A 14,418-nucleotide genomic window follows, 5' to 3' on the forward strand; every position below is an offset into this window, starting at 1 on the left:
CCTGCTGCTCATCATGGAAGCAGTCAGAACCATGCTGCCAGCTGAGCACCCGCTCCGACCCATGTACCTGCAGGAAGTGGCTTGCCATCAGCCAGCCAACCACCATGGCTGATCAGCCAGCAGCAAGCAAGGGTCGCCGCCGCCCGAGTGTTCTCCAGTGGAGCACTAACTCTCTGCGGCAGCGACACGCAGACCTTTCCCTGCATCTCTTGCAGAGCGACTCTGCAGGAGGTGTACGCGATGGCCGAGGACCTGCGAGTCCTGGGATACACCGGCTACTCAGGCGCCACCACCTGCACGACACGCGGCTGCACGGACGCGCCGTGCCTGGACGACGCCCACCAGCCCGGCAAGCCACGGAGAGCAATCTACGTTCGGTGCAACCTGGCCCACACTGTGGTTCGAATGGCCGACGTCGTAGGAGGGCCCGTGGAGTGTTGTGCTGTCACGGTGCATCTCGGCAGCCAAGACACGACCGCGGCGAGCATATAAATAAAAAGACCAGAAAAAGACCGTCATGGACTGGTCTCTGTTTAGGAAGCACTGCAGTGAGGCGGCCGAAAGCTTTCAAGATGCCATCGCGGAGTGCGCCCAGGCGGCTACCGTTCAGTGCTCTGCGCCACAGGACACCCCTACCCCGGATCTCCGCCTACTCAATCTCCGTGCCTCCAGGTGCCGCAAAAAGCGCAGAGCAATTCGGACAAGGAAGGCAGAGCACTGGACTGTATACAGACGAGTGGACGCCTGCTGTAGAAGACAGGCCCGGCGCAGGAGGAACCAGAGCTGGGTGAGGCTCTGCTCCAGCATCAAATACCGTTCAAGAGCCCCCCTAGCCTGGCGACTACACAAGTCACTCACCGGCAAGAAGACGAGCCGTCAACCCGTCCTCGCTGTGACCATCTCGCTACGAATCAGCGAAGAGGCCCTCTCGGAACTTCTGGCGGACCGGTTCGCCCCTCCCCTTGCCACAGAGTGCAGCCATCCTGCCGGTCGGACACCCCCCTGCCCAGCTGCCCACCTGTCTACACAGTATCCACCCTGCTTGCACGTCCAGCCGGGTCGCTGCCCTCTGCCAAGAGCCACTTGCCCTGCTCGCGCTCCAGCCGGCTCTGAGGCTAGGGAAACGCCGCAGCGAACCAGGACCAGACCGTGTAATGCCACAGATGCTCCGCAACCTGGCCGCCAGCGAGCAACAGCGCCTGTTCGAGCGCTTTAATGAGATCTGGCAGTCAGGGCAGGTGCCAGAGGCATGGCGCACAGCCATTGTGGCACCCATCGTCCAGGCCAGAAAACCGGCTAGGGAACTGTCATCCTATCGACCGATCTCCCTCACCTCCGCTGCCTGCAAGCTGATGGAAGCCATGGCTCTAGCACGACTGGACTGGGTGGCCCGTGCTTGCGGCTTCCTGGTACACCAACAGACGGGCTTTCGGCGGCGGCGGTGCACTGCAGACTCCATCGCTGACATGGTGTCCACCCCGGAGGACGCCAAGGCCGGCGATGACTTCGTGATGCTCTTGCTGATCGACGTACAAGGTGCCTTCGACAGCCTCCCTCACGCAGTTGTCCAGCAGGGCCCGGACCTCCTCGGCATCTGTGGCAACCTGCGGGAGTTCCTATCGTCATTCCATCACAACCGCACCCTCAGGGTACGTGTAGGTCAATCGAAGAGCACCCCCCATCCAGTCGCTGCAGGTGTACCTCAGGGGTCAGTGGTGAGCCCCTTCCTTTTTTGTTTTTTATTGTTTGTTTCACGGATTCTCTCCGTGTAGGGGGCAGAGGTAAAGGCAAGATGCCTGACAGAGCCGCTGCGCACCTACAGTTCAAGGCAGGATGACATATATTTCCCATACATATTTGTCAAACATATCTTCAACACACACCACACGGCAACGAAAAATTGAATTATTCAGAACACATTTCTCCAAAGCATTACTTTTGCTTCAACGGGACAGATTTCGAAAAAGCAGAAGATACATATGTAATAAGTATTATATAACAATAAAATTGGCTTACATCAGAAGTCAACAAAGAAGCAAAAACCATAGGATCACTGGCCCGAAAATAAACAGCATATACAGTAAATAGATCAGTACATAGAAACATTTCAGAAAAGAACGAAGATTTAGACTGATGTACAATGTAAATGCTGAAACAATGGCAAATATGATTTACAAGCGCTGGAAAAAATCTGTGACATAACTGAGGTTACATGTGTTATCAGAGATGAGCACAAGTTACTCAAAATGAAAATGCAATGTCACTGCCCACTAATAGGTTTTTACAGTCATTGTTGAATTTGTGGAAGGATTGTGTGTATTGTCGTTAAAGTGATCACTGTTTAATATATTGATCGTTTGTTAATTCTATATTTGCCTTCCGTAATTAGTTCTTGTGGCGGGCTTTAGATGGTGTGTTCTACGTATTGGGTATGAGGTGCAACTGTCGACAGGTATTGTGTGCAGCCTATTTTTATATATCCATTGGAGTAGTTTGAAATAATAAACGATCTGCTTTAAGTATGGTATATTTAATAAAGAGAGGTTCTGTTCGGAGTCCTCGTTGGTCACCCACATAGTTTTCACACATTCCCAATATTTTCTTTTGTACAATAATTAGTTTGTTGTAGCTTGGAGCTGTCGTAGTTCCCCAGACTATAATGCTGTAACTGAGTTTTGAATAGAAAAGTGAGTAGTATAATGTTGGTTTCAACCATCTGGGTAGCATATTTTGTATTTTATACATGCAGCCAGTAACTCGATATATCGCACTTTTTTATTGATTAACTTGAGTATTCCATGTAAGGTCCTCTGTAAACCATACGCCCAAGAACTTTTGCTCTGTAACTTGTTCCTGTAACGCGTCCTCCTAGTTCAGATGAACAGAGTAGGGGTCTCTTTTATTTGCTGGCTTAAAAATTATATCTTTAGTTTTGCATGTGTTTAAACTCATCCGCTTGCATTTAAGCCACTTGGAGAGCTGTAAAAGGTAACTATTAGCTGATGATTCTATGACCTCTTTTGTAGTGCCAGTAAAGAAGATATTGGTGTCGTCAGCATACATTATTATTTTAGGGGAGTTTGGTATTGATGTTATATCATTTATGTATACAAGAAATAAGAGGGGTCCTAAGATTGATCTTTTAGGGACGCCATGTTCGACTTTCTATTTTATGATACCAGATTGTCGATGCATACATACTGATACCCATTTGATAGATATGATGTAATTAATTTCCATGCTACACCTCGAACACCATTCAACCTGGCCATTGCACGGTTGCCTGGTGCCCTACCGATCGACCGTCACTTTCCCGAGCAGTCCTCAATCTACGCGGACGACATCGCCCTATGGGAGCGGGGACCACCGCAACACATCCGCAAGGCACGTGCGGCCCTACTGAGAGCCCTGGACACTGCGGCTGCCTACTTGTGCAGCATCGACCTCACCATCGCGGCCAGAAAGATCGAGGCCTTGCTACTGCATCCCAGAGCATCAGCCCACCGCTCAGCTGCCCGGCTGCGCTTGGAGGGTGTCCAGATCTCATGGAGCAAGGCAGTCACCTACCTGGGGCTGCGCATTGACCATCGGCTGACCTGGCTGCCGGCTACCAAGGCCCTGTGCGCCCAGACGCTTCGGGTCCGCAAGGCGATCTCTCAGCTCCTTGCCTGTGGACAGGGCAGTACTACCAGGTTGGCCCTGCAGCTATTTAAGCTGCAGCCACTTCACGGCTACTGTATGCCCTCCCTCTTGTGGCGCTGCCCCCACCCCGCCTGCGGAAACTGGAGCTGCAGCACCGGTCAGCAGTACGGCTCTGTCTTGGCGTTCCCCGAAGTTCACAAGGGGCCGCCACTTTGGCTGAGGCAGGTGCTTGGCCCCTGTCATTACTCTTCCTGCGGCTACGACACATTGATCGCCTACACCATGCCGTAGACGGTCAAGCACTCCTGACCCGCCTGCGTTCCCGGCCAGCATCACACCTGGGACGGCTGTATGGCCTCTATAAGGAAGTCATAGGGGACACGCCTGCAAACGCTGTACAGCATCGCCCACCACATCGACCACCGATCCCTATCTCGACGGAGCTGCCAGGTGTCTCGAAGAACCGTTCCCCAGCACGCGCCCTACAGCAGACGGCAGCCTCTCTCCTCCAAGAGAGACTTGGGGACCACCCTCACATCTTCGTCGATGGATCCGTGATACCGGAGACGGGCTCATTCACAGCAGCCTGCGTTCCACCGGCCCTACAAAAGAGCAAGCTGTGCCGTATCCCGGGGCATGCCAGCTCTACAGCAGCAGACCTAGCAGGCCTCCACCTTGCTGTGGACCTACTTGCAGAGGAGCTATCAGCGACCCCGGCAGCCATCTTCTGCGACTCCAAGGCGGCGCTGCTCTGCCTGCAGAACCCTGACAGGGTTACCGTTGGGGTTGCGCTGCTCTCTTCAAGACTGACGGCCCTTCAGGACGCAAGATGCTAACTGTCCCTGCATTGGCTACCGGCACACTTGGGGATCCCGGGCAATGAAGAGGCGGACACCCTTGCCAAAAGTGCCCACATCTCAAGCGTGCCCCTCAGCCATGCTGTAACGGACGCATCCCTTTCGAGACACAGGCGGCGCCGGCACATCATCGCCTGCCACCCGGACAACCGGGTATCCCTGGGCCGACCTCCACGGCCTCTTCCACAGCACGGCCTCCTACGAAGGGATGCCTCGTTGCTGCTTCGACTGCGAATTGGCTGCTACTGGACGGCAGCCCGCCGGCACCGCCTTGGGAAAGCCACCTCACCAGCCTGTGCCCCTTGTGGTGAACCAGAGACTCTGGAGCACCTCCTGTTGGCCTGCCCTGCTCACCTGCAGCACCGCGGCCGACTTCTGCAAGAGATCCTCCGCCTAGGGCTCCCATGTTCACGACAGGAAGATATCCTCTACCCCTGTCGTAATCAGCTACCTGCCTTCCTAAGGGTCGTCGAATACCTCGACTTATCAGGGCTCTCGGCGAGACTATAGGTAATTTCTACAAAGACGGATGGCCTAACAGCCATCCCACCACCTCGGGCTTCCTGATCTGCCACTACATCGCTTCTACTGGGCCACCTCCTATACGGTCTACCTCCAGTCTACTCCTCCGGTCGAACCCACTGGGTCCCGGCAGGGCTGCTCTGATGCTGCTGGGACGACCGTCTACCTTTCTCCCTCCTACCCTCTCTTTCTGTTAATCCCATCTCCCCCACCCTGCTGGCGCTGAGCCGCGCTCCTGCATGCGTTCCAGAAGATAGTGCCAGCCTTCTGAGAGAGAGAGAGAGAGAACCACTTCTCTCTTGTTCGAACAGATTGTGTCGTTTTTACTGTCTTCTGATCTAAGTTGCGTTGCTTGAAGAACAGCTGCGTTCACTTAAGGGTTGCCGACCTTTGAAATATTGAGTGCTCGTTTGGGTCTGACGATGATCTTGATCTCATTTGCTGGTAGTGGGAGCATGCGCCCGGCCTTGAGCACCTGAGTCCTTACTTGCTGCCTGGGTCTACAGCGAGAGGAAGAGTCTTGCGTCCTCGGTTGTTGTTATTGGGATAATTTTTGGCCCCGTTTCTCGTCGAGGCGATGGGCGGTACACCGAGGGGAACGGGTGGTATACCAGCCCATCTCGGCGGTTAACTCTTCCGGGGAAATATCTTTGCCACATACTTGGACTTTCATGCTTCGCGGACTTGGCCAGAGGCTTGTGCGTCGTCTCGGAGCTCGCATGGGCACGCGCGCGAACGCGCCAAGTAGACTGGCAGGCCGAGCACCTCGGAGCCCGAGCACTTGGCACACGCGCTTAGTCTTAGCGCGGCGACAGCGTGGACGTAACACAAAATGGGTCCCAGTCCCGGAAAAATAAATGTCTCACCTGATAACTTGGTATCTAAGAGTCCTTCTGGTCTAACGGTTGGAATGGTACAAAATCTGGGCTGTTACTCACAGAAAATCGCGGCAAAAAGATTTTAAGGAGACCGAGCCGGTGTAAGCAGGTCCGTACACCACGGCGATCGCTGCGCTTCCCCTCTTAATTACAAAGTTATTTCTTTTTGTTATTGCTTCGTCGCATCATAGAAAATTCATTGCAGATTTGAATTTCGCTGAATAAATTGAAGTTGAGTCTTGTTTTCTATTAAAAGGCAGTCTTTCTTTATCGATATTTTTTCCTTCATCGCCTAGTCATGCTTCAGTCGCTGCTCCCATAACAGCCCCTGCTGATGTTAGTGACAATTGGTTCTGGACCGCTTTTCGCTCAAAATTTTGCGAGCATTTGTAATCAGACTTACTGAGAGTTGAAGCATTCAACAGATTTGATCTTTTCGATGTAAATCATTCGTTTTGTTTTCGGCTTCTAAGTGTTTCACTGTGACCGCCAACAGCAAAAAAAAAATAAAGCAAAAACAGCCTCAAGGAGCGATCGTGGCGAAGTTATGAGAGCCGCGCGCTGCCGTGCTCGACATCAGAGGTTCGATTCCCACATTGGTCACACATAATTTTATTTTTCTTCAAGCCAGGGGCGACAGTAAAGTGCATACCTACCGCAATGTGCCGTCAATGAGCCAAACATTGATTCGCACTATTATGAGATGCGTTTTACCCGTAGATCACATTTTAGGCGATCGACAACCGAGCTCGCCGCATTCCCTGTGCTCGAGTCTTACTTGGCTTTCTGGGTACTATCAAGTACTATTTTTCCTGACCTAAAAGTCTACAAAGTGTCTGTATGTTCGATTTCCACTTGGCATCATTTCCACTGGTTTAACACATTATTGGGTAAATAAAAACTACTTTTGAATATACTTTCAAGATTACTTTCAAGATACTTTTTCTAATTGCTAATGAGGATAAAGTGCTAATGAGGATAATGAGGCGAAGTGTTTACACTTCGCCGCCACGAAGTATGTTCGCCAAGCACACTTGAGGACGAGTGCACTCTGCTGTAATTGACCGTAAGCTTTCCCGTGCGGCAGACTGCGAATGACACTAGTGGCGAAATGCACTCGCTCAAAGTGCACTTAAGCTTGCCCGTGTGACCAGTGTGACAGGGGAACAAGTGAATCGAGGCTTGTTTGAAGCTGTTGTTTAAATTATATAAATTTACACAGTTTATTGCAATGTCTTTGGTGCCAAGGAAACAGGCGAGCGGGAATGTTCCCTCACGCAGCCGTCCTGCGCAATTGGACACACGCGGTGATCCAACTGGTTGGCCTTCCTGCCATCGATGTACACGTGCGATAGGGCGTAATGGTAGTGCCAGCTTGTAGTTTCGAAGGAAATCTTGTGGTCTAATGAATAGAGCATTAGGCTGCTTTACTTGGGGGACAGTGGTTCGATCCCAAATTAGGCAAATATTTTAAATTTTATGTCAAGGATTGAGCGATTCGCAAATCTGCAGCAACATCCAGCAGCCACAGTGAGGAATTACAGAGATGGTTTGAAAAGAAAGCTTCTGATTAAAAATATCCAGACGCTCTCTGCAAGATTTTATTCTCTTCGTCCAATGGTTTTTCATTTCGCAGTTAGTCGGGCTTCCATCTTAGGCTACTCCTTGCCGTGTCAGTAAATTGCTTTTCCACAGCCTTTAGTTTAACGTTCGCGACCTTTACAAATCGCCAATCCGAAAAAGGCGATAAGATTGTCGGTAACAACACTTACGCAGCTAGCCGAATAAGATTATTTCCACACCGTTACATCTATTAGCCTCGAGAACGAACTACAGGGGCGCTGCGAGCGCCGCTCGCGTGACGTCAGGGCAAGGACTCGCGCCTGTCGTCTGCTACAGTTCGCGCGGTGTCCGGGCGCTTTCTGCGGTGTTTTCGTTTGCTCGCCCTCGTTCGCTCTGCTTGTATACTTATGGCGCTCGTCTCAAATATATTTTTACGACGTCTTCATTTGCGAAAATTTATTCAAAGAGCTTATTTCTTAGACGACAATGTAGCTCTCGAAGGCAACGCTACAGTGCCAGCCGAAGGAGCGCAGACCAGCCCATTGCGGGTTTTTCAATCGACAACCGCAAAAATATACAAAATAAGAATCCAGTTATGATACCATGCCTGCCGCGGTGCAACAAGTATGTCACGGACGCTGGCAATATATGACTTCTAAAACAGTTACAATCCGCTAAAACTGGTTTGCTCACGGCGAGTAGTTCATGGTGTAATATCGAATTTTCGCGTTTCTTCACAGAAACGCTCGGCAGTAACACGAGGACTTAACTGTTACTGCAGTTAGGTTCTACAAGCACAACTTGCTTCTTTGACAGCTTCTTAAGATTAGGCGATTTTTCACGTGTTTATTTTAAGCGGCGGTAATTTGAAGTAAAGCTAATGAAGACTTACCTCTATTTACAGAATACAAAATGGATTGTACCAATTCCCTTTTCTGTGCTACACGTTCAACTCACTTGAGAATTTACTGGTCCTTGTAGCTTGGGGAATATACATGACGAATTTGTTTGGCGAACTGACACAGGCTATTCGGCCTAAATTTTTCAGCGAAATATGCCTGTTGGACCGCGTGCTGCAGCCAGAAAGAAGTCGAAGCGTCAATCATTTGTAGTATGGGACATATTGAAGATATAATTCCCCTTTGGAGGGTCAAAAATCAAGTGAATATATATCTAAGTTTTCTGGTGTTCTGTTTATGAATGTTTGCGATTGGATTGGAGCAAACTTTATTTTGCCTGCAGTTGGACGAGGTTCTCTTTTATGTACCGACGGAGCGAATAGTTCTCTGTTTGCATATTTAAACAACGCTAGATCGAGGCATGGTGAGACAGAAAGTGCTTGAATTTTCATTTTCTATGCAATCTAAGCTGCGCTGTAGTAGCTCGAGAATATTTTAGCCATTCCAATTGCAGCTGCAAAAAAATGCTTTATGGTTTCAATTTGAAATTGTAGTAAAGTAATGGATTTCACGAACAAAGCGTGCCTCGCCATACCGACACTCGGTTCCTACCGTTGCGTGCTACCGTTGCGTGATGGGTGTGCCATATTGTCGATAAAGGCTACTGAGGGCCACTATGAAACATTTCATCGCTTGCAATTGATCGGCTCTCGATCTTAACGAGACTTTTCTCTCAGGTGATTTCTACTATGGTATTTGCGAATTAACTATGTAAATACTCTACATGACGTGCCGTCGTGTTAGCAGCCATGAGCGATTCGTTTTTTGGAGGCCTGTTTCAGAGAGGGGTGAAACTAGCAGCAAACTTTTTCATAAAAAACGGGCGCCTAACTCTTTCTTTTACGCATTAATAAATGACCATATCTGGCTAGAACGACTCACCAGGGTAATAAGAATCATGATGTCAGCTTCGCTGGGATAAGTCTTTCTAAAGGCCAGGATACACGGAGCGTATATGCGACGAATAGTCGTCGTTCGACGCCCGGCGGCGTACGCGGGAAGCGCGGCGGAAGAGAAAACGTCGTTCGCCGCCGATCTAGCTGGCGCAGGAAAGTTGGTCGGCCGTCGACGACACCGGAAGGGGCAAACGAGCGGCGCCCCAGAGTGGGCCAATCAGGTCTCGCTATCCGCCCCGACTTCCGACTATGCTTCCCCGCTTGCCCGTGTAGCCCCATGCCGCTCTATCGTTCACGCAGGTCTTCCGCTTTTCGTATTCATGGCATCCAAAGCGGCGCGGCCGCGCGCGCGTCGAGCCACAGAACAGAGCCGCGGAGTTGGAGGAGCCGAGAGTTGTTTAACCGCCCAGTTTTGCCACAACGCATAGCATCGCCGCTTTCTTTAAACTACATCGGCACATGAATGTCTCAAACACATAAAAAACACTAGAAATCATTTCTAAACAAAATTTTGCGTGTTTTTAGAGTGTTCCGCAATTCAAAAGCGATGATAGTTGTCGTTAAATTTTTTTTTTGTCATGTGTTTCACTACAGCGCATTTGCCTCGTCTAGCCACACTGATAACAACGCAGCGGCTCGCCGGCGGCGGCCGCCGTGTCTTCGCTTCATGTAGCGCAGCCCGACGAACATACGGCGTCGCGCCGCGGCTGATTTTCTGCCGCCCGAACTTCGTCGTGAAAGTTCGCTCCGTGTATTCTGGCCTTAACACGGATAACATGCTGACGCCAATTACCAAGACTTTTCTGTCATGTAAAATGCAATGTCTCTCATAGCAAAATTCTAACGGAATGCTAAGTGTTCAGCCAAGCATGGAACACAACTTCGCGTATTGAATTCGCAAACATTCTTCTTACGCAAAATTTATGGACAGACACGGCGCGTATATGCACTGTAAAACCAGTAGCCCCGTTCAACGCTACATAGCTTGCGATATCCAAGCCCCAAATTTTATTGACTCTCGTGATTTATGAGAAAGAACTGTGGTGGAGGCATGGCAGCAGAAAGGAGACGACACACCCTTCAACAAGTTCGGCTCGAGCCACCCACACCCCAAGCATACCCGAAGGGAAGGAGCGCGCGCGGCGCCGAGCGAGACGGAGCGAGCGGCGTCCTGGCCTTGAACAGTCAGCAACTGGCCGTAGCATAACCAGAGTGATCGTTGCCTTGGCAACAGCTGACGGGATATAGCGCGTAGGTAACACTTCCATGTTTCCGCAGAATCGTTGGCACGGCGTTTCGCAGTCGACGTATGCGGAGTCCGTCATGGCTTCTCAAGGCAAGCTGTACACGCTGTGCGGTTTTACCGAGGAACTGGACTGGAGACCTTTGCATTTCGTCGAGCCTGTTCCTGCTAACAGAGTATGCGGCGCATGTGGTGTGCTGCCCAGAAAGACAGTTTTTCTGCCCTGTCGAGACGTGCTTTGCAAAAGCTGCTACGAGCAGTGCTTACTCAACGACAGACACGCCTGTCTACTCGACGGTGACCAGTTTCTTCCAGAGGAAGCTGAGTGGAGAGACTTTCCGTTGGAGAACCTGCTGAGGCGCAAGGTAAGAGAGCACGAGTGAGCGAATTCGTGTGTCAGTTTTATCCAGGTCATTTTAGCAAAATGCATTGGATATATTTAGAAAGTAAAATGGGCATTCTTTTTATCAATAGGGGTGATTTGCTGTTAGAGCGGATTAATCACGTGTAAGGTAGATGAAAGCAAATATGGAAATATTACATACGCGGGAAACCGTGAGGAGAAGCAAATACTATGACACTGTTGTCTGTATGTATCGTATCCTACTTCTAAATCGCTATAATCCTCACTACTGACTGAAAGCTATGGGAACTCGTGCGCAATCAGATATGTTGAGCGGAGCCAGCAGCGAGTATGCGGCAGCGCTACTGATTTATGAACTGCCCTTCTATTCGCGTAAGCTTACTCGCATCCGTTAGTGCGGCATAGGGTGTACTACTTTCGTTTTTATCGTCTACTTTAATGCAGGCATGTTACAGTTTTCCTGTGCTTTTTCTCGTCTGTCTTGTTCTGCGACCTTTTTTTTACTCAACTGGTCTTTCACGGCGAAGGAGGCTAGGTTGCGTGTCTTAATCATCAATAGACATACTGATTTGTTAAATTGCACTGAAATATTTGCTGTTCTTTTCTAATAAACCACATGCAAGTACAGTGTTTAATGTTTCAAGCGCGATGCCAGGAGCGTGGGGCTGTCGGCTTGTGTGGGTTTGCACCATGTGCGTTCGACTCGCAGTGCTTTCCAAATCAGTATCGCGAATACCTGCTCCATCTTATACTTAATCGTAAGCGCAAGCGGTGATAACGAAGCCGTGAATAACATGCATGTGCGTCTACAAGTTTACGACGGAACGGGAGGGTTTTTAATGTTCGTCCATGTTAGCTTCACGGCGACTCAACGCAACCTGTTTGCGGAGAACCGTCCGGCTTCGCTCGCAAATCGGGAGTTCTCCGTGCCGCACAGAGGATTGGTCCTGAACCCACTTCTGTGATGTCAAAATAAAAAAAATCAGTTTATTTCAGGGCATTTCCTGCGGAGACAGAGCCTAATGGCTGAAATAGCCTGACTGGGCCCCTGCCCCCGTTCAGTTCATAAAGCATTTACGCGTACAATAACATATACAGTAAGGTGCACATTATATTAAAATTACAGTTGCACTCAATTTACAGCCGACGAAGGAAAAAAAGTGACTTCTAATAGATCAGATAAGTAGTATGAAATGCATACATGTGTACATAGATCACGCAGATAGATATACATATAGAAAAGGTCACACAGGATTCATGTGTTAGATAGCTAGTAGACCCTTTATCATGTTACAGATATGTAGAGAACGATTATGTACCAGTACATTGTGCTTACAAAAACATAAAAAAAAGAAAATCAGGAATGTCATGGACATAGTAGAAAGTAATGTAAAACAGTCTACAATACACATGCTGTTCTGACAAGGAACGTTTTGTACATTCTTTTATGTTTACCACGGCTGTCTGCCCAATTTAGTATGTCTTTTCTGTTTATTTAGAATCTGTATAGCTTGATACGTTACCGATTGTTTCCCGTAATTTGTCCTCATCTTCGGAAGCGTCCTCCTATGCTGCCTAAACCCGTACTTATGTTCAACTACCATATCACTGTCCTTGTATATGTTTGTGGTGTGTATATGTTGCACTAATTTATAGACATAAATTTGATTGGCCATAAGCATGTCGTGTTTCAGAAATAACTCCCTGGTACGTAAGTCACGGATATCTCCTGCATAATTTTCAAAAATACGTAGCACGCGCTTTTGTAGTACCGTTAATCTATTATAGTTGCGCTGAGTGGTGGCGCCCCATACTAGCGAACAGTAGGCAATCTTAGAATATACTAGAGTATAATAAAGAGTTTTTTTTTAGCCGAAGAGGTATTAATGTAGAAATCTTTGTAATACATCCTATTGATCGAGCTATATCGACTATGAAATGGTCGACGTGACATGACCGTACCAAAGACTCTTGGAACCAAACGCCTAGGAATTTTTGCTCAGGTGTTTGCTGAATAATCTCGTTTCTATACGTAATATGCATGTCACGTTGGTCGCGTTTATTTAGAGAAGAAAAATGATGTATTTAGTTTTAGAGGCATTTAATTGTAGACAATTATCATTTAGCCATTTGGATAGGTTTTGAAGATAATGATTAGTCTTTTCTTGAAGTTCACGTTTCGTCCGTGAAGTAAAAAATACGTTAGTATCGTCCGCAAACATTACTATATCAAGGGTGTTGTCAATCTGAGTTATGTCATTAATGTATAACAAAAACAGGGTAGGACCTAATACTGATCCTTGGGGCACTCCATTTGTTACATTTAACGACGTCGAAGAATAATTATTAACATCTGTAAATTGGAAGTGTTTCTCAAGGTAGCTGGTTATTAATTTCAATGACATGGCACGTATTCCATAACACTGCAGTTTTAGAAGTAGAATATAATGATTCACCGAATCAAATGCTTTCCGCAAATCTAGAAAGAGACCTAAAGTAAAATCCTTATTTTGAATACTTTGAATAATTTCCTCCTTTACACGAAGTAGTGCCTGTTCAGTTGACTTGTGTTTTTGAAATCCGAATTACGAAATAGATATGATATTATATTTCTCTAAGAACTTTGTTATGCGATCAGTAATTGCCCACTCAATGACTTGATAAAACAGGTAATACCGATATTGGCCGATAATTTGTAAGGGCGTTTTTGTCTCCGGATTTGTGGATTGGAACAACCCTTGCTATATTCAGTTGGTCAAGGAAGATACCAGTATCGAACATTAAGTTAATATAGGTGAGAACGTTTTTTATTACCTTAGAAGCATACTTTACTGGCTCAGCCCTAAATTCATCATAACCAGCGGCGCCATTTTTTATTCTATTAAGTAACTCTTCAGTCTCTTGCAGGGAGACGTGATACAAAACAAACGAATTTGATAAGAACTGATGTGTCTTGTTGGCTGTTGACTGCCTACAATTCCGCTATCTGCCTTTCCTGACTTTATAAAGTACTTATTGAATGTGTTTGCCAAACAGTGCCCACCTATCGCGTTTCCATTTATCTCAATCTCTTGTACGCTGGTTATGGCATTGTTTCTGCTTGCCAATATGTTTGCTGTTTCCCATATCTTTGTTACATTAGTTCGATGGCGAAGAAACAAACTTTCATAATAATTTTCTTTTGCTTTCTTTACATCTGAAGTTAGTTTATTTCGAAGCTTCTTGAAGTCCTTAAATTGGTTTACATCGCGCGTACTAATAAAAGTGTGATACATTTTGTTTTTTTCTCTTATTCTTCCGTATAGTGCAGGATTAATCCAAGGTTTTCTTATTGCTTTCTTATTGTTTAGGCCACATTGTAAAGGAAACGCATCATCATAACTTACTTTTAACTTCTTGAAGAATTGCTCGTAAGCATCTTTAGGATCACTGCAGTCATACCCGCTAGTCCAATTTATGGCCTCCACTAACAAAAAAAAGTTTTCAAGCGATTT

The 14,418-nt window shown here is 47.7% G+C and overlaps 1 protein-coding gene across 1 annotated transcript in view; it reads left to right on the forward strand.

The window, feature by feature from the left end:
• The first annotated feature begins 240 nt into the window (after nucleotides 1–240).
• The window catches only part of LOC142563420 (TNF receptor-associated factor 6-like), a 29,246-nt gene continuing 15,068 nt past the window's right edge, over nucleotides 241–14,418 (forward strand). Inside the window, exons 1-4 of the mRNA XM_075673974.1 lie at nucleotides 241–480; nucleotides 972–1,238; nucleotides 1,284–1,649; nucleotides 10,596–10,925. Coding sequence (XP_075530089.1) covers nucleotides 241–480; nucleotides 972–1,238; nucleotides 1,284–1,649; nucleotides 10,596–10,925 — 1,203 coding nt within the window. The remainder of the gene's footprint in view (nucleotides 481–971; nucleotides 1,239–1,283; nucleotides 1,650–10,595; nucleotides 10,926–14,418) is intronic.

The sequence above is a fragment of the Dermacentor variabilis genome, chromosome 11, assembly GCF_050947875.1.
Source record: "Dermacentor variabilis isolate Ectoservices chromosome 11, ASM5094787v1, whole genome shotgun sequence".
NCBI classification, from domain to species: domain Eukaryota; kingdom Metazoa; phylum Arthropoda; class Arachnida; order Ixodida; family Ixodidae; genus Dermacentor; species Dermacentor variabilis.